At 44.8% G+C, this 20,485-nt stretch overlaps 1 protein-coding gene and 1 long non-coding RNA gene across 2 annotated transcripts in view; one reads left to right on the top strand and one right to left on the bottom strand.

The window, feature by feature from the left end:
- The window catches only part of LOC112575081 (pappalysin-1-like), a 56,861-nt gene that overhangs the window by 11,170 nt on the left and 25,206 nt on the right, over window positions 1-20,485 (bottom strand). Inside the window, exons 3-18 of the mRNA XM_025256640.1 lie at window positions 8,380-9,630; window positions 7,435-7,609; window positions 6,715-6,860; window positions 6,212-6,505; window positions 5,732-5,853; window positions 5,148-5,334; window positions 4,812-4,932; window positions 4,201-4,351; window positions 3,650-3,822; window positions 3,396-3,524; window positions 3,003-3,094; window positions 2,444-2,643; window positions 2,102-2,182; window positions 1,114-1,339; window positions 596-842; window positions 161-351 (exon numbers count right to left, since the gene is read on the bottom strand). Of these exons, the coding sequence (XP_025112425.1) occupies window positions 161-351; window positions 596-842; window positions 1,114-1,339; window positions 2,102-2,182; window positions 2,444-2,643; window positions 3,003-3,094; window positions 3,396-3,524; window positions 3,650-3,822; window positions 4,201-4,351; window positions 4,812-4,932; window positions 5,148-5,334; window positions 5,732-5,853; window positions 6,212-6,505; window positions 6,715-6,860; window positions 7,435-7,609; window positions 8,380-9,630 (3,786 nt within the window). The remainder of the gene's footprint in view (window positions 1-160; window positions 352-595; window positions 843-1,113; window positions 1,340-2,101; window positions 2,183-2,443; window positions 2,644-3,002; window positions 3,095-3,395; window positions 3,525-3,649; window positions 3,823-4,200; window positions 4,352-4,811; window positions 4,933-5,147; window positions 5,335-5,731; window positions 5,854-6,211; window positions 6,506-6,714; window positions 6,861-7,434; window positions 7,610-8,379; window positions 9,631-20,485) is intronic.
- On the top strand, window positions 10,506-19,709 carry LOC112575086. Its single transcript, XR_003101559.1, has 3 exons — window positions 10,506-13,994; window positions 18,246-18,301; window positions 19,505-19,709. It is a non-coding gene; the product is annotated as an uncharacterized LOC112575086 (long non-coding RNA).

Below are 20,485 nucleotides of genomic sequence, written 5' to 3'. Positions count from 1 at the left end.
CCAACGAGGCGGGCGAATTAATAGGAATTTTGATTAACACTTTCATGCACGATGATTTGTAATTATGTGATCTAGCACCGATAATGTCCTACCTTGAATTGAATAATAATAATAATAATGAAAAATAATGTGGAAAGGGCAGAGAAGTAAATATTCCTACCATGCAGGTTTGCAGGGGGCAGGCACCTGAAGGTGCAGTTCTTGCCGTACGTGCTACCTCGAGGGCAGTCCGCCACAGCCCTGGGAACCAACGGCGGCCCGCAGTCTATTGGTCGACACGTGACCGGCATGGCGGAGAACCATTGGCCACCCCGACACGTCACCTGCATGCTGTGGCTCTCAGGTGTGTAGCTGGTGACAGACAACACAAGGTTTGTTCCCGTTTGCTGCACCTTTTATTTATTTCATTTTTTATATTCATTCAGCGAGACCGGCAAAGTTTAAGCTGTTATCACACATGCGTTGCTTTCATTCTTCGTCTTTTTCTTCTGCACATCAACAAGCTGTTTGTTTATAACGTTTTCTTCAAGCATCCATTCGTGCATCCCGGCGGCGCGACTGTTTTGTCGTCCGTTCTTCCGTCCTGTCGTCTTACCCTTCGTCGCAGGTGACGCTGCAAACGTCACCGTCGGCATAACCTGTGCAGTGGGCGTGACCGTGATCGATGACGTATGGGCGACACGGGCTGCGCGTGCAGTTGCGGGTGAGGCAGAGACCCGAGTGAGGGTTGAACACTTCGTCGGAGCGACAGGATGCGAGTGTCACGGGGTCAAGGTAATGGGATGCGCGCACGCGCACTGCAGCAATGCTGACGTTGTAGGACTGGAAGGTCAGTCTGACACCTAAATCCAGAGGAAAAAACCCACAAAAATATGTGGCATTTTTTTTCATCAACAAGTTTTTAAGTTTCTAATTTCTGGATACCTCGTTTAAAACTTTTAAAATCAATCAATTGATTAATCTTTAAATTCTTTTTATCTCTTATAATAACAGTAAACAAAGAAAAAAAGAAAAATAAACAATCAATAAATCTTTTAAATAGAAAGTCCTTAAATGTCTTTTCAAATCTTACATTAAAGATCATCAGAACCAGGACACAGACAAAGCATTTACCTCGAGATTTATAGAAGGGCGTGCTCAGGTCGTGCTTGACCGGCACGTGTAGCTCGTGTCGGGCGCAGTCTAAAGTTACGGGCCTTGGTGTGAGGACAGTGGAGGAGTTATCGTCCCTGATGAGCTCGAGGCTGATGGTCTTGGGCACGGGATCCACTTCCGTCCGGCCGTCGGCCGCCACGTGCACGATCACCTCCGTCACCACTACGGGGCGGGGCACGTACAGCTAGAAACAGACGTGTGGTCAGGGGACTGTACTGTCCGAGCCATGGCTGCTATCTCCCTTTCTCTGTGTGAGTTTTTGAATATGTTGGACAGGGGAAAGAGAAGAAGGGAATGGTGGAAAGAAAGGAAGAAATAAAATAAAGAACAGAAGGAACGGCGAAAAGACATATTAAGAACTAAAGGAGGAATGAAAAACAAGGTAAAGGAAAGAGAGAAAAAAAAAGAAAGACAAAAATCAGAAGGAAGAACGAATGGAAAAGGGTAGGAAGAGAAAAAGAAAGAAGAAGCAAAATTGAAGAAACTGAAGTAGAAGGGAGATAGAAAAGAATAAATAAAGAACCCAAAGAATGAAAAAATATAATGAAATAATAAGAAAAAGAAACAAAAAGAATGAAAAAGAATGAAAAAAATATAATGAAATAATAAGAAAAAGAAACAAAAACAAAAGAAAAAAATGGAAGGAAGATGACGAATTGAAAAAGAAAAGAAGGAAGAAAAAAGGAAGGCATTCAAAGAAAAAGAATGAAAAGTAGGGAAAGATTAATCAAAAGAAACAGTAAAGAATGCAGTCAACCACTAGTTCATAGACAAAAGGTTTAATAAAATCAACCATGTCGAGCGAAATTCCTCCTCCCTGCTTCAGTTCCTTTCCAGTTTCCTGATTTTTACACTGCTGTTTACGGCATTTGTCACCTGCGTTTATAAAATATTTTCACATGATAAGAAACCCTGTCTATAGGGGCAAAGTCTCTAATGGACATACCTCTATCCAGAAGTTCCCTGTTTCAGTAAGAGTCCCACACGGGAACCAGGCCTGCTTGGGGTCAACCTCCATTCCACATTCCTAGCAGAGAATCAGGTAACTAAGCTCAGGAGTTAAAGGAGAAAACATTCCATAGCAACGCTTAACGTTTATTTTAAGAATTGAATTGGGAAAGCATTTAGTTTGTGTTCTTAAAATGGACTGAATGGTCGAGTCCATACACAGCTACGCTCATCCTCGAGCTTCAACATTTTTGAGCAAACAGGAATGTATTATAATATAATTATTGTAATGGAATTTTGCATATCGGGTAAGGTGGTTACAGTTTGGCAGATGTTTTACCAGAGTCACTTCCGGCGCCCCTGTAGCAATGCGCGCGGGACAAGAGGGAAGCTGGTGCTCCGGATTTGCGACGGCGTCGTGCGCCCATTGGTCAAAAAACCCTTCCGGTGTGTAGAAACCACAGTCGAGGGCGCTGGTCTCCTGCTCGAAGTCCTCGCACACGCCATCTCCCTCATGGCGGTAGCACAGGCTGGGGTTGCCTACAAGCAGAAACTTGTTTTGCTCTGATTTTCTCACTGAGCAGCACGATTCTACTAACTTCATGTACATTTTATCTGTTTAAAACAGTGTTATACCACCAACTTCACGAGTTTCATTAACAAACCCTGGTGAGATTTGGGATGTTTGAATGTTCAAATGAAACAGATCCTTCCTTCCCTCTACCGCTAATATTAGCGTAATCAGCATCATGTAGTAGCTCACTCATTTACAGTTTATTATGAAGTCGGGTTAACTTTTAAAAAATGTAAGGTACACGAGCATGTACACTGCACCCACGTGCATACCGTCCCCACCCCGAGTATCTTGCCTCCATGTGCAGCCTACGCAAGTGTCCTACCTTTGCAGTGAAAGGTGCTTTCCATGTGACAGGTCGCATCACAGCCATCGCCAGAGTGTGCGTTGCCATCGTCGCACTCCTCCTCTAGCTCTCTGTTTGATGAAAAAGTTGTAATGCTCGTCATTCAGAGGGAGAGAAAGCGAAAAAATATTCTAGGAATGATGCAAGCGCACTTGTAAAAATTACTTATAAGGAACTAAAAATCGTGTGAATAGGCTTTTGAATCGTTTTGAAGTCTTTTCCGTCTCTAACTCGTCTGCTGCACTGCAGTCCAATTAAAAGGAAGTCTGGATTTGTAGTGCCACGTCAGTGCTAGTCTTCAGTATCTGCTGTAGCCTGTAACCATGCAGAGGACAGCAACCGAAAAGAAAAGCGATGACAGTTCTGTCTCACCTATCGACGTTGCCGTCGCCACAGAAATGGTCGCCTTCCGTGTAGGTTAGCACTGGTGAAGGCTGACTGGTATTGCTGCCTTGCACTGCCTCTATCCAGTACTGATACTGCTCGTCCCTCTTCACTTCTCTGTCAGACACCACAGCAGAAGAACACACTCGTAAATCTATTAAAACTTCAAAATATATTTCAAAAGAAAACAAATAAACGGAATGAAAAGACGGATCCCGAACAGAAAAGAAAATAATTCTCACGTGTCGGTGAAATGCGTGTCAGTGGTGAGTTGGAATCTACCCGTGGCGAACCCAGGGTGTCGGAAAACGTGGTATCTGATTGGTCGACACCCGCGGCACTCGCTTTCCTGTGGCCTCGACATCACTTGCAAGGCATCGATAGCTGTGTACGGGGTACGGGTGTACACGCGAACCTGAACAGAGTAAATATGGGCTACATAGGTTAGAATCCTGCCGTTTTATGGATGATGATGATGATGATGATGGCGATTGATGATTGATGATGATTGATGATGATGATGATGATGATGATGATGATGATGATGATGATGATGATGATGGTGATGATGATGATGATGATGCGGTGACAAATAACATAAGCGGAAGCCTTCCCCAGCGCTCTCGTAAGTCAGGTACCCGTTTCATAGCTGGGCTAACTGGATGAGGGTGGCAAGTACGCTGCGTCACACGGGTGTCAAACCGGGTAGTGTGTGGGTGCCTTCGGATATGAATGCCGTTGGTGTAAGGTTTTACACATTGATAAGCATATTGATACACGGTGATAGACGAACCTTCTGTAAGCGCCGCTTAGTGGACAGCTTTGCAGTGAATGGAATGTCACAAAACGCTGGCGTGGACTTCAGGACAGTTGACTTTCCTCCTTCATAAATCAGTCGTATCTTACGAACTCCATCTGCGTTCCATGTCACCCATAACATTATGCTGAAACAGACACATCAGTAATGTTTTTGCAGTATTCAATAAAAGAATATTCTTTGCTTTTTATATATAGACTTTCAGCACAACTGTTTTAAATTGAAAAGAATTTAAAAATATTTTCTGAGGTCGTGTACGAATGGTGTCTTGTATACTGTTCTCAACTTTCTTTCTTGCTCACAATTAGTCTTCTGTTCCGAAGTTGAATCCTTTCTCAGTTGAACTGAAAGTTTGTATATTAATTGTATCGAAATACTTCTCAACAAAGTTGAAACAGGATAGAGTTTTTCTTGAGGAAAGCTAATCCTCTGTCATCTGTCAGAGATTACGGAAGACGAAAATGCAAACTATTTTTGCAAAGTTTTGACTCCTTGTCCAGGTAGACCATAGCCGTGTTAGCCTTGTAGACCACCAGAAAGTGTCACTCAGACGTCATCAAGCAAACGGCACGCACACGTCAGCTTACGTGTCTGCGATGACCGGCATCTTGAGGGACAGCTCCAGCATGCACGTGCGCTTGGTACACATCTGCACGTCTGGCAGCCAGGCCCTGGTGCTGGGGACACAGCTCTCAGCATCCGGCGGACCTGCCACAAAGCAGATGGCGGTAAAAATAGTAATTAAGGACAAATTAATTAAAATGCTCTCGTTCTTTATATATATATAAATTGCATATTTATTCTGTTATTTTAGGTAAATCAATTATTCATTCATTTACAGTGCAAACGTTAAAAAAAAAAGAAAAAAAAGAACGCAAGACAAAGAGCAATGGACACCAAGGACAAATGAATGTTTATTTTACCTGTAGCTTGGTCAGGTGACCAGCGTATCGCACCTGAACTTGGCGCGTGAGAAAACGCTGATGATGCGAATTGAACGAGCACACCTTGGGAATCACACAGCGCACACACTGGCCGCCGAGCATCCGTGCCGCCTCCAAGAGGAGGTAACCAAGCGAATGTTACCGCCCCTTGACCAGCAGATATTATCTGCGGAAGAAAACGATGTCGGCTTATGTGACTGCTTCCTCAAGCAAAGTTTAACTCTCCGAAAAAAAGTGAGTTACAGGTGTTTATTTTATCGGTTTTTTTAGCAGGTCTAATCCTACTATTGAAAATAATTAGAAATCAAGATGATTAGTTTCAATGCAGCGATCTCGTTACGCATACTATGTGATCTGAGACCGAGACTAGAGGACCGAGGGTAAATCTAGGTCGTGGCATCAAAGCTCTTACAGCCCAACACACCTAGCCTCCATTGATGTCACGAACCAAGCTTCATTTGTGATCCTCCCTTATCGGTGCCACTCACTTTTTGCCCCATTCTATACTTAGCACTGTTTGTAGGACAGCAAAAGAGGAGACACTGAGATAAAACAGGCCTCACCTTGGGAGGAAGAGGTACAGCCGATGGTTTTGGCGACACCTGCCAAGGTTGGTAAGCAAGGTCTAGGTAGCAGTGCATTCGTCCCACCTGCTGAGGTGTGAAGTGATCCGTGCAGTTGTCGTCTACATGACAAAAAATACAAACAGGCTGACACACACGGCTTCTGACAAAAGCCTCCTTTTGAGCACCCTCTATTGTGTTCCTAGTATGGTCTAACCCAGGTAGTCTAATACATATATCATTTGCCTACGTAAACTAATTTTCGTCATTAGCAAACGTTTCTTTCTAATAATAATAATAATCATCATCATCAAAGGAAGATTTTCACAATCTTCTTCATTATCATCGCGGCCACTGGCGCCGTCATGTTCGATGTCGTTGTTGAGGATGTTAGTAATGACAACAAAGCAGTTAATGATCGAGGACGGAAGGGTTTCGGTCTGCGGCATGGAAACCACACCTGCGTTCTCATGTCATCACCTGCGTAGCTCATGTAGTTGCGGAAGGGCGTGCCTCGGTAGGCGGACATGAGGCCGCAGCTGTCCGCCCCGACTCCGGGCTCCTCGCACTGCACGTTCTGGGGCGTGGGGTTCGTGTCCGCGCACAGGTCCCCCAGCTCCATGGAGGCCGTTGTCTCTGTGCACGGGTCGCCGCACTCAACCTCCGACACGCCGTGGTGCACGTGCCACAGCCCCAGGTTGTGGCCGATCTCGTGAACCAGGCTGTCCATCTGGCCATCCACGCCAAACGTCTGCGGCTGGACAACAGTCCCTCCTTTGAAAAAAGAAAAAAAAAATCAATCGCTAACATATACACACTCACTGGTTGGTTGACACTTGAAACGATAGCTAATATCAAAATCTTGGCATACTTTTTGTTTACAATTTAGTTTAAACACGTGCCTCAGGGTGAGCCCCACACCTTTCACTCAACCTTGGCCACGTGCACTAAGGTTGTTTACTGTAGTGTGTCGAGGTTCCTACCTTGTACGGAGTAGATGTTCTTCTCCCATGGAAAGGTGGCGAGGCCAATCAGATGGTTGGTCGTCCAGTCGGCAAAAAACACGTTAAGCTGAGTATCGCTGCGCAGGTTAACTATCTCCCGGAACTGGTCCACCGACACGTAACCTCTGCATCATCATCATCATCATCATCATCATCATCATCATCATCAATCATCAATCATCATCAATCAATCAATCAATCAATCAATCAATCATCAACATCATCAACATCAACATCATCAACAACATTGTCAGTCTTGTTTGTCAAAGTCTGGTTCGATTCGAGTCTGCTACTGTATATTTCTGAAATGTTGGTCAACGTTAGCGTTACCCGATGCTTAGCTCCCACCTGCACATCATCATGGAGGGAGGCCCCTCCCGTGCAGTGAGCTGCACGTGCCCACATAAATCACGTGACAAATCACGTCATACCAAAGATTCTTGTATCCGATCAGCTTCTAGCCTTTTTCCCCTTTCATTATTTTTGTCACATTTTAAAACAGTAAAAAGAAACATGCGTGAACGACCGCTTCAAAACTGCATCTGCAACTCCAGGGAAAGATCGTTAACGAGACAGTCGTTAATTAGAAGCGGCGATGTATACAGGGAGATAAAGTTCTCTGAGACAGGACCAGCCAGGTACAAGTCGGAGGCCCGTTGTTTCTTCTCGCCACTAACGAAAGGCAGGTGCGGCGCTCACCTGTAAGGGGACCTGGGGTCGTAGCAGGTGTAGTGGGTGTCGGGGCCGGGTAGGCAACAGTCACCCCCGTCCCAGTCGTGATACCGCTTGTTACAGGCGAAGTCGCAGCGTCCGTTGCCCTTGATGCGAGGTTCGCATTCCGTGCGGATGGGATCGCAGTCGCCGCCATCAAAGCCTGTGAGGATACTATTGTTATGAGATTGCTGTGTTTAACGGCTGTTCTATGCTTATCCCTTTTGTTATGGTTATCAAATATTCTGTGGGTATTACATGCTGAGATTGTCACACAGTATATGTATATTTTGTGTGTACGTGTGTGTGTGTGTGTGTGAGAGAGAAAATGACAGAACCAAACTAAAAGAAAGTTATTTGTTTTGCAAGTTGAGCCATCAGTGTCTCTAAAAATGTAGCAGGTATAGATAAAGAAGATAAGAAGTTAAAAACTAAGGTAGAAAATAAATCACAAATAGTCAGGTACAATGAAACTTTGCTGTTGGAATTCCGGGTATGCAATAAGACATTCAGGTTTTAATGTTGTCCTCGCTATTCGAACTATTGTGTCCCTTATAAGAAACTCATTTGAGAATGAGATATGAAATATTGAACTCGCAAGCGAAGTTAATGAAACTATGAACGCTTTTGTCCCACGGATGTAATTATGAAAGTCTGAGAGGCACCTCAAACATTCTGCATGATACTATAATAACAAGAGAGAAGGTCAGAAAGGAAGAAGAACCGTTTTATGCATACTAAATAACACTAAAGACAAATTTGTATGAGGAAAAGCATGAGAAATGGATCAAAATGAGTGATAAACCTCTTCGAACATATACAGTGTATATTCAATAATGCAAAGCTGGGAGATGTATCATGAAGTACAGCAATAAGAGCAAAGAGGTTATTTCAGTTTTTCGGGTAAAAAAGATAGAAAAGAAAAGGATCGACCTGTTCTCGTGTGCTGGCACTCTGGGTTGCAGACTTCGTCGCCAATGTTCTCCGGGTCACATCCAAACATGATGAATCTTCGCCTGAGCGCAGTGCTGTTGACGTTGGTGACGTCCAGCCGGAAGCTGATGTTGTAGGGCCGGAAGGCGCGGTTGAGGGCGTCGTCCTGCTTGAGGATCTGTAGGTCGTTGACAGTCGGGTCGCTGCCGTCGTCGTTCATGAGGTTGACGACGCGATAACGGACTTGCTTGGCCGGCCGCAACTGCCAGGAGCGCGAGTAGGAGAGCGCCAGGGGCGGGCTGTCGCATGTCGTGTGTCCGCACAGTGGGATTGGTGCCGACAGGTAGCGTGCCGGGTATTTCAGGGTGGACGGCGACAACCTGGCCGTGCGGCCGCCCTCATCCAGCGACCACTTGCTCAGGTCGTCGAAGGTGTCGGCGATGTACAAGTCAGTGGGATCCGCGAGGTGGTCGTTAGCTATAGATTCGACCGTGGAACCTCGCGGTGGCTGCAGCGGAGGACGACGGGGAGATTGGTGACCCTTGTGAGGAGAACGGTCATCTTTGAGGTCAGGAGCCTGAGAGGTGGAAGCTGTGGGAAAGCCGGTATCAGTTCTGGAATGTTCCGCGCTGTAGGTTGCGACTTGCTGCACCATGCCCCAGACTTCAGAATGGTTCAGAGCCCGACTCCACACACGCAGCTGGTCGACAGACCCCCTAAACATGTTCGATATTAACGGCGAGGAAGAGGATGTGGGGGATGACGACGGCGACGACGACATTGACGAAGACGAGGAAGAAGAGGAGAAGGCGCGCGGCGTTATGTCACTTCCTTTAGCGCTGTCTTCTTTTTCACTGCTATCAACACGACTACCTCCGCCACCACCACTACCACTTCCCTCTCCACCGCCTACGACCCTCCCTCCGAGGGTCAGCACCTTGCAAGGGGCGGCAGGCGCAGGGAACACTTCCTTGGACTGCTTGCGACCCACGGTCACCAGGGCACCGTTGAGGAAGAGCGCCATTTTCTGGCCGTCGTAGGTGGCAGCCAAGTGCACCCACTCCCCCGGAGTGTAACGCTTGTGAGCGTACAGTCGACTCGCCTCCGCCGCACGTGCAGTCTTCAGCGAGAAGTAGAAGCGCGCGTCTGTCTGTCCGCCTTTGCTGCTACGGTTGCCAACGGGGCCAACGGTCTGAATTCCCACTGACCAGTGGCTCACGGCCGACAATTTGTTACAGGTGTCTGACAGGCCTGGAGAGAGAGAAAAAAAAAGAAGAAAAACAATGACAGTGAAGTCGATCAAGTTGCGAGTTTATGGGTGCTTACACACGCCGCGACTGAAGGCTACTCTCACACAGTACGACTTAAGGCTGCTCTGACAAACAGCGACTTTCTCACATAAGAGCGGGAAAGTCGACTGAACGTTTCGGTCACGCGCTAGTTTGCAGGAACGTCGTCGGATGAACAATTCTATCCTCCAAAAAAAAAAAAGGTAATTTAGGGAGGCAAATAGTTACAGTTACCGACAGATGAAATTTTCAACTTCTTATCCCATTTCAAGGAAAAGGAGTATCTTCACAAAAGTCTAATGGCACAAAATGGGTTAGTCTTAAAATTTAATTCAAGTTTTACACGCACGCCCGCTAGAGCTCGCGAGTAGATTAATAGGAGGGAAATAACAGAAACCATACATTTTTAAAGCAGAATACATTTTTGAACTTGATAATCATTATTTACGTACGTATTTATTGAAAATATGAATCATTTATATAACGACAAATTTCTAATGAATGTTTAATACAACAGTTTTTTACCTCTTAAACATGTAAACCTTATTCCAATCATACTGTCAATATTTTGTTTGAACCAACAAGTGCTTCAGAATGATTTTACTTTTGAGAGAAAGCTTTTTACTCAAATGAACACTCGTAAGGATTCCTTTGTGAACACGAATTGTTGAAACTTTGTCAAGAATCAAAACTCTAGTTTTGTTTTTTTTTAACAGGAAAACATAAATAAAATGGTGTAGTTTACTGGAATACTACTTTTATAAACTTACATTTCACAAAAAAAGAAGTAATCTGAGAATGTTAAAAGATGATGCGAAAAGGAAGAGACGGAGACAATGTTTATTGATCAGTGTCGGGTACAAGCGTCACATGTCTGATAACTTATGAAACAGAACCGCAGGACATAAATTCACCAAACCGAGGAGATCGAACGACTGAACAAAGGCACACAAACTTCGTCTTGTCAGTCGACTGGCTCCCACGCGCGCCGTTCGGGGGCCGGCTGCACGGAACGTGGGTAGGTGCAGAACTTGGTGGCTGAGTGCGGAGCACTTTAGTGGAATTCATCCCACAGAAGGTCCCAGTGTCAGAACCAATAAAATGCCCGTAAGAAATGTGAATGACAAATAAAAAGAATGCATTAAAGGCTAAATATTGAATAGAAAATAGAGTTATGCTTCATTATAAAGAAATAGTTGTAAAAGGTTGTAAGCCACGTCATGCTGTATGTGTGTATTTTTGATACAGTCAATGGTGTAGAGTTGTCTTGGGGGACCTGAAGGGTCTAAATTAGTGTTAATGACTCAAGTTGGTCGAACCTCGAAGGGGCCCTGAATGGAATGAATTTCCCTACTTAATATAAGATGAATTACCTCCATACACGGGGAATTCATCACATACTGATGTCCAGTGTAGAAAAATCAAATTCACAAAAATATAAATAACAAAATAGAGCAGAAAGCTAAATAATGGATAAGAAATAGCTTTAGAATAGAGAGTAGGATTTATTTTCAAAGAAAACAAACTTTTTCCAGAAGTTCTTAGTCGTTACGTCATTCACAATGTCTGCATTTTTAAACAACCAGTGGTTGTAGCTTTTTTTGAGAACGGGAAGCGATTAATAACTCCGAATATTAAAAACTTTGGGGCCAAGTCTGAGATGAATTCCTGTCTTGGAGCCCTGTAGCTAGGCGTCGGTGCCTAACGAGGTTCCATGATGCCAGGCCCAGTGTGGAAAACATTGTGCGTCACCGCCGTGACCTCCGATCCACAGTGCCTTGAGGTCGGGGGAGAGAAGGGGATGAGAAAAGAAACAAGCTTTAATGCAGACACTTCTTTTTGCCCCCGTGAAAGGATCGTCAGGAAACAGAAACCGGCCAGCGTGGGTGCGGACATCAGTCACAGCATGCAGTTCAGTCACGTGACCCGATCAGAGCAAGCGACGGACGACCAAAGGTCAGGTGTCGGACGGACTGACCCCGGGGAAGGTGGTGGGTGGGCTGGAGCTTGCGCGCGCTGGCGGGACAGGTAGACAGCGCCCTCTGCCAATCAAGACGTCACCTGGCGCGCGTGCGGGTGCGTGATTTACTCGCAGCGGCTCTCGCTGTGCACCCAGAATAGAAGTGGTAATGGACAGGTGAGGAGGTGGCGGGGCGAGCGTTAGTTCCAGAGGCCCCCATAAAAAATGGTCGAGCCTGTGTTCCGGTCTAAAAATAGCTGATGTGGAATCATGGGATTTTGAGCTTCACCGGCGTCACTGGGGTGTACGCGCTGCCATGGCTTTGTCAATGAGTCAGTCGATGAATGAAGAAGCTGATCAGTCGACGAAACTTCCAGTCCATCGTTTGATCAATCAGTCGCTTAATCCACGGATCTCTTTGTCAAATGCAGACGCGTGTGCGATTTTAGGTGTGTGGGTGGGTGTGTTCGTTTGTGCATTGCGAAACTGTTCATACGTGTATTGTTTTTTTTCTTTTTATTAGTAGACATGTTGTATGTTTTGTTGCTTTGTCACTGTATGTTTTTTTGTGCATATGTGTATTGCATGTTTATTGTGCACATGGGAACATTGTGTAACACGAGATATTAGGAGCCATGCGAGTAAAAATTTTGTGTGCGTGCATTTGTATGTGCGTGCGCGTGTGTGATTTATTAATTTTTTTATTGTTTACCTTCCTTAATGTATTTATCACTGTGCTGCGCTCAAAGGTTCAATTGTGAGAAGTAGATATGTTTCTCACTATTCCTACCACCATCACCAGTCACCACTACCATCAACAGCCTTCAAAGGTCACCAGCTGCTGCTAGCCTCGTGACGTGCTGATCCCTGGCTCCGCTGGAGACAATCCTGGCGTGAACGTCACGGGACCGTGCCGTCACTTCATACTGAGATGAAAAAGCCGGTAGGACGAGAGATGCTCGACAGGTGTGTGTGTGCACGTGAGTGTGTGTGTGCGCGCGCGCGCGCGCCGCGCTGGGTACGGTTATTTTAAGGAGGTGGTGTTATCTTGCGAGCCTGCGATTAGACGGCACTTAAAGCTGGGTAGTCTGGAAACCTACCCGTAGTAGCAGCAGCCCGGAAAGTGTTCCGTCCTTCCGGTCTAAAGCAGCAATCATTTGATGGATGGATGGATTTCAATGGACAGCAGGTAACTAGGGAAAAAATTCTTGGTAGCGAGAAGATGACTGATGATAAGAACAAGGTCTGTTTACCATACACAGGCAGTCGAAAATGAGAAGAAAATACGGCCTTTCAAAATGATTTCTAAAGCGACGATAAATTAGAAGAAGAATACATTAAAGGTTCATCATCATTCAATGCATCAAATATATCATCATCGTAGTCGTCAGCTTCATCTGAAACGATATAACTTGGATGCAAATTTGGATGGAAGGATTGAGTTTATACGACCTTTGCCCCACAATACCCCAGAATCCATTAATAACTTAAATCATCTCGAAATGAATAGCATGTTGGGCGAGGGAGGCATTGCGCGGCTGATTTGACAAAAAAAAAAAAAATAAATAAATAAAAATTGAAGTCTAAGGTTCTTGACAAACGGCGGGGGAGGTCGAATCCTGTGAGGGTTCCCGTAGAATTCTTTTCATCCTGCGTTATGTGTTTGGATGGCTATGGCTTAGTCGAAGTAAATCTGTTCCGACAAAGTGGTGGTAATCCGTGGTAGTCTGTGGTGGTGGTCGTCGTCGTGGAGGTGGTGAGTACTCTTGATCCCGAGACAACGGCCTTCTTCACAGCCACGACATTTTCATGTCCAGCAGCGAAAGGCGCAGCTCCATGATGAACACCTCTATCGACATTATACATCCCTACAAACATCAGTATCAACATCACGACTGCCATTACTGCCGCCGCCATCATCATCCCTACAACAACCTTATCATTATCATAATTACCTTCATCCCATTAGTAATTTTTTTTTTTGTTCATGGTCTCCAAGGCAGGAAACCCATCAATGACCTAACGGTGCGGACGAGGGCCAACTCACACTGAGTGAAGCAGTGGATGGGAGGTGGACGCAAGGAGGTGCCTGTCTTCCCCAGGGTTTCCAGGGGCAGAAGCCAGCAAAACTTTCTACAGGCCATTTAGCCTCCTTTTCTCCCAGCTCCTCCTCTTCCTCAAGACAGGAATGAAAAAAAAAAAAAAGGTCCAGAACCCAAACAGATGACGTCGTGTCTGAGTCGCTAAACGGTTCGACACGTCCCCGACTTACTGCACTGCACTGCACGGCGCGAGCTGCCGGACCAGCACCGGCACGTGACCAGCAAGGGGAGAGCACTGCGCGCGGGAAGCCCGAGCTCCTAATGGTATGCGCACATGCCCCGGGCCGACCGTAGTAAATATAGTTGTAACCGAAATGACTTCATCGGTGTGGTGCTTGTCTGGACGACATCTTCTTGGGAGGATATGCGCAGGGAGGAGAGGGGGGAAGGGGAAGATGTCAGACAGACAGGGCCGACAATGAGGTTCTGGTGCCCTGGCTGGGTGGTCTCCCCGTCTGGTGGTCAGGACACTGTCGATAAATTGAGGAGGAAGGGAGAGCTAAGGTTGGGAAGATTATATAAATATATATTGTGTGTGTGTGTGCGTGCGTGCGCATATGAGCACAAATGCGTGTGAAGATGCAGATTGCGGATGCAAGAGTGCACTTACCTTCATGCAATCATGGAAAGATCCGTTCAGATATTTGAGGTTAATTGTGTACATAAATATATGTGTGTGGGGGTGCGCGTGTGTATGGGGGTTATGCGGTACATGTGGGATATGGTACGTACAAAATACTCCTCTGAAGTATTTCAAACAACTTGTCGATGATATATACACGCATATATAAATAAAACAAGTCTAGGAGATTGTCAGTTATATAAATAGATGGGTGCACATATTTGGGTGCATATTTTGCTGTGGGCGCGATTTGTTTGAATAAGCGTCCGTGCTTCCATATATTTGCGCATTAGTATGGGTTAATGCACGTGCATAAGTGATTGTTCACCCTGTTCCCATTTCTCTTTATTATATATAAGTTTCAGGTGTTAGGTTTACATGCGGGATGCTGCATGTAGCACGAGAGAAGAAACTGTAAGAGAGACTTGCAGCCAAATTAAATCAACCTCTAATTTAAAATAATGGCTGGATGTCTTAGAGTTTATCACAGAAATCCTTACACTTGCCTCATTTCTTTAAAAGACAACAATCTACAAAAAAAAAAAAAAAAAAAAAAAAAAAAAAATTTCGCAATTGGTACGCGCACTCAATCTCAGTTTGCAGGCACATCGTGTCGGTCGTGCTTCCCATGCGCAATTGCTTTTGGGTTGGGTGGGGAAACATCTGAAATAATTGTGTGATATAGCAGGCAGTATTTACTGGAGGTTTCACGAAGAAATCTCTTGCAAAATTAAAATCATTGAAAATACGGATGAGCAAAGAATGACAAGTAATTTTTTGACACGTGACAAGCAATGCAAGGAAAGCAAATTCTGAGGGAAATGTAAGATAAATTTTGAAAACGGTAAAATAACATTTCCACGAGGCATTTTTGACTATCTACGACATTTTACTAAGACTCGTGGCTGTGGTTTACTCGTACATTCCTACACCACACTACAGGCTGTAACATGTGACAGAGAAGGTATCAAGAAATTATACAAGAAAAATGTTAGAGAAAATCGGAAGCGAAATGGGAACGGAAAAAGGATCTCTACGCCTTTTGCGGCATTAGAAATATTTTAAATTTGTGACATTGAAATCCAAACCAAGTCTACAAACACCAACTTTAACCTGGAAACCATTGGAAGGCTGAGAGTGAGGAGAGTCAATGCAATGTAGGATGTGATACTATGGGTTATGACACGGAGAGAACGCCTGTTTGCTGCAATATCTTTGCAATGCACGGTGACCTCAGCAGAAGTCAGAAATACCCTTCCACAATCCTAAATTGATGCCAGTAAGCTCTAATAGTTCTCGAAAATAAAAGGAATACATCACAATGAGAGAGGGAGGGGAGAGAGAATGATAAAGAGAGTGCCCCATGGGGCGGTAATCTTCTCGACTGTCTCACAGTTGTATATAGATGGCTTTATCTCGTACCTTCCCACACTTGACTCCAGCTTCATAACTTTTACCTGCGAATGATTTTGCACCTTGCAGGATCGTCAGACCACCCATGCAGATTAAAGAGCAGAACGTGGGAGACAGCAAGGAATGTTGGGTTACCAGCGAAACACAGTAGAATAAAGGTGTAACCCTAACAAAACAATTAAAGTAATATCACAAATAATAATATGTTGATAGCTTTCCTGCAGACGTGGTTAGAGCTGGTAAGGGTCAATGGGGGTATGGTCTTCCTTCCTGTTTCCGATGGCTAGTTAGTGATTAGTTGAATGATACGGGTTGTGTGTTGGTTCAACGACATCCCGGGTTGTATGTCATGTGTCTGAATGTACAACGTTTAAGAACGACAACAATGACTTCTTGGGAGCACTTCTCAGTAGGTTGTCAATACGAAAGGAACACTTGGTCGGAGTTCTCTTAGATCGATGCGTCTTCAGGTTTCTTTGAACGCCAAGGAACTTGAGCCAGGAGGGCAAAGACTCGGAGAATGTGAAGACACTTGGGTTAGAGAACAATAAGCAAGGAGCCAATCATCAAGAACAGACCGTCGGACTACGCGACCAGAACTTGGGCTACCTGTGGGAGGTAGAGATCTGTTAAGAAGATCGATGTACTTGTATTTTCCTGTGTTTCAAGACACTAAAGTCGGGGAAAATTTTAACTCATCAGGATGGTGTTTGTTCGGCGGCTGTACGTGACATTGTTCATGTTGTTGACGTGCGTATCACTACATGCTGTAACAGTGTAGCTGGGTAAACAAACAGTTCTGGAAAAAGCAACGCAATGTTTCTGGACTGGGACAGCGATAGGTATCCGTGTCATTGGCTGGTTATTGTTTGTTTCTAATTGCACCACTGGCTTGTTTATAAAACTCTTCTTTTCTTTTACTTTTCTTCCCATGTCGTTAAACCTTTTGTTTGGGGAACAGGAAAGATGGCGGCTCGTGGGCTGTTTGGAGATTTTTAAAGTGACTGACGTGTGAGCATCGTATGTAGCGTTCACTTGCAAGATAATGTTGGCTTGCGCGGTAAGACTTATCTTTCGACTGTCTCACCCACGTGCCCAATACCCTGCATGTTTCGCATTTTGATGTTTACGACGACGAGATCGAGTGATAATACAAGTGGTGAAATGCCGCAAATACCATATGACTTTCCTGGAAAATGAAGTTTTCCGTATCCAACCACCGTTGATGACACGTCCAAATACCTCGGAAAGTGTTAAACTGATACCTTTGTGTATAGAAGGTTCTCGAAGGTTCTACAGAGGTGTATATTAATGTAAATCTCTAGCCTTTGTGAAATAGCACAATGAAGTGGGTTAATTGACGAGCAGGTATAAGCAGCCGAGAGAGGGAAGGTTAGAATAGAGAGTGTCTTCTGCACGTGGTAGACTAACCACACAAATGACAATCTGTTGCCATATGGTTATGTGGTTACAGATGGCGCTTGCATCCTTCGCGTGCGCATTCACTTATACACGCAGGCACGCACTTACAAGCGTGCATGAACGCTCGTACATACACATTCTCACACATACAAGCATACTAGCACAACATGCTCTGCTACATGCGCGCGATGGCTTCTTGCCCCAGTATGAATTGTGAGCAAGGAGGTGAAAAGTCTGAAGTATCACTCCGCTTGACTGTGACAATAGGCCGCTAAGCCAGCGAAACATTCCATACACCCGAGAAATGCTTGCCTCCAGATGGACTCGGGTAGGCTTTGTGAATGCGGTGGGTAATGCCGCTGTTTCAGTCAGATACCCACCCGGTTTGGAGCCGTTCTGTTATTGCTCGTGAACTGTAAAATGACCTTTTGGCATGGGCTGTATTGCCATGTTCTTGATGGAGAGTCTCAAAAAAAAAAAAAAAAAATAAATAGAAATAAGGAAAAATTGGCTAAAACAAAGAAGAAAAATATCAACTAGATCAACAATAAAAAAAAGGAAGTAGGATTAGAAGTTGAATGAACAAACTGTGGCATACGTTTCTCGTCTTGTCTGTAATAATGTTTGTTGCTTGTTTGGCATATTGTAACGCCTGTTTTAAATGTCATTTGGTGTAAGTTTGTTGTCTTGACAGATTGTAACGTATCTTGTCATCTTATCTGTAGCAGAAATTTGTTGCTTTGAGAGATTGTTACATTATTTTACCGCCATTTTTGATGGATTTTAACCCATGTTGCTTTGTTTTAGAGACTGTAGGAAGTTTTGTCAGCACTTGTTTTAAGCATCGAGAGCATGACCCTTCATAACTGTGATCATACGATATATCAATCACACTTTTAATGATAGTAGTAATAATAATAGTAATGATGCTGATAACATGACCATGATGTGTTTAATGACAACATAGGAAGTGTCAAAGCTGTTTTAGTTCTGATAAGCTGTTCAGACTTTGTAAATAATCTTTGTAACACACTCTCTCCTTCCCTTCTCTCTTACAGATACCCGACACATACACACCGGTTCCAGCGCCAGTTTGAAGAAGCCGAGCTGTGAGGTAGGTCTCGAATGATAAAAGCACATTTCCTACGAGTCATTAGGTATTTCTTTACCCTGTATTTCTTTTTCCGCTATTTAAAAAATAGTTTCGGCGGACGCCTCCAACAATGCCCACCGACGCCCCTAAGACGGAGGATTGAAGTAGGATCAACAGCTCAATGGCGGACGACTTGCTGACATTGTCCAAGCAGGATGCCTATGGGGAGGGCTTGGTGGTGGTGGTGGTGGTGGTGGTGGTGGTGGTGATGTGTGTGGGGGGAGGGGAAGGGTGGTTGGAGGAGGGGACAAGACGGTGAGAGTAAGTTGGGGGGAAAGAGGGGTGACATTGGGGAAGAGGCTTCACAAGTCTATCGTACGGTAACAGTCGCGGGTGAAGACTGGTCTTTGACCCAGCGCAAGCTAACCTCTGACCCTGACTGCCCCGCTGAGCCCAGCGCTGACCGCAGAAAAAATGGCGCCGGGGCGACAAAGGTCAAGGCCGGCAAAGCGAGCTGTTATCTTGTCTGGTCTTTCTTCTCCCTTTGCGGACAGGATGAGTCACACGGTGAGGCCGGACCCGGTCCCTCCCCTTCACACACACACACCTCGTACGCCTGTCTGGGGCAAAGTATGCGTGTATGTGTGCGCTGTTTTGTGTGTGTGCGCGCGTGCATATGTGTGATAGGGGAAGGGAGGAAAAAAAAGAAAAGACCGAGCGAAAGAAAGAGTGGTGGTGATGGGGTATGGTGGTGGTGGGGGTTGAGGGGATCACCGGTGACGAAATTTGGACTGTCCGTTGGGAGGATGCAGGGAGGAAGCTGTTGTCTGTGTGGCAGGTCGTGTCCACTGATCTCAAACTAATAGCAGTCGCGTCCCATCTTGCCGCAAGATTCCTGCATTTCCTTTTCGCAAAAGACTCAGGACATCTCGAACCTCGAATATCGACATTGAAGGTGTTGGTGGTGGGGGTATCGAAACACCCGAGAGACCTGAGGTCAAAGAGAGGAGTGGGTAATGGGGAGGGAAAATGGAGATGGCGGCCTTTTGCGACAACTGTGATGTGTTGCTGGTCAACGCGACCATTTACTAATCGGTAAATTAACATCTACACACGAATCAGTTTGACTACTGCCATTAGTTAAATTATACAACAGCTAATGACTATTTTAGCACCAAAGATGACACAAGCCAACCCTAACCCTCTTCAACCATCTCTTCACAGTGTAAGAGTGGTCCAAAGAGTTCAGTGAAGATCAAGTCCCGTGGATTCACATTTCGTCTCGGGCACGCTGTTCTTTTCCTGCGTGATGCACATACTGTATCTGTCCAACGGTATGTTGTTGTTTTTTTTTGTTAGCTTGTTTTTTTTTTGTTTAGAGTTTTTTGTATTTTTGCGCTTGGTTGGCTTTTCTTGGTTCAGTGTTTTTTGTATGTATTTTGTATTTGGTTGATTTTTTGTTTAGTGTGTTTATTTGTGTGTTTTGTATCATTTTTTGATGATTAATAACTATTTGTTTTTGTCTCTTTCCATTTAACTTTGTTTGACACATTTCACCTCTTCTTATGTAACAACAGCAACAATCAGAAACTTTCCCACACAGCGTGAAAGAGAACTTGATCCAGGTGTTCAGACCCGCCAACTGTATGCTAACACTACAAGTGGGTTTAAATCCTTAATTCGGAAAGTATGGACAAAAGCCTGAACTAGTTGGCAAAGTTTACTTGACATGACAAACTTGGACAAGCATTCGTGCTTATTTCTCCGATTTTTTTAGAAAGACCTATATACGATATTAGAGGTTCAGCTGATTGCTACTTGCTTTGCACGGCCTCTGATCGTCGGTCATCTAAAAGATCTTACTTCTGTGCCGCCTTTTCTCTTTAAAACAAACAACAACAACACCAAACAAACAAACAAACAAACAAACAAACAAACAAACAAAAATCAAACAAACAAACAAACCCAGAAGAAACCAGAAAAAACGACTAGGACTACGACTGTGCAGACTCAGACTGCGCACGGCATTTCCCTCTCTCTCTCTAAGAATGGAAGACTGGAAGTGAGGGAAGAATACAAATTAGAGATTGACTGTTCACGCGCTCCCTTCCTTCCCGGTGATAATTACAGGTGGTAATGGGGTGTAAGGTCGGCGGAGATGAAGTTGTGTCCTCGCTGGAGCTGCGTAGCTCTTGCCTCGACGTG

The sequence above is a fragment of the Pomacea canaliculata genome, linkage group LG11, assembly GCF_003073045.1.
Source record: "Pomacea canaliculata isolate SZHN2017 linkage group LG11, ASM307304v1, whole genome shotgun sequence".
NCBI lineage: Eukaryota > Metazoa > Mollusca > Gastropoda > Architaenioglossa > Ampullariidae > Pomacea > Pomacea canaliculata.
The sequence above is the reverse complement of the archived record's forward strand: the minus strand, read 5'-3'. Positions and strand labels throughout refer to the sequence as shown.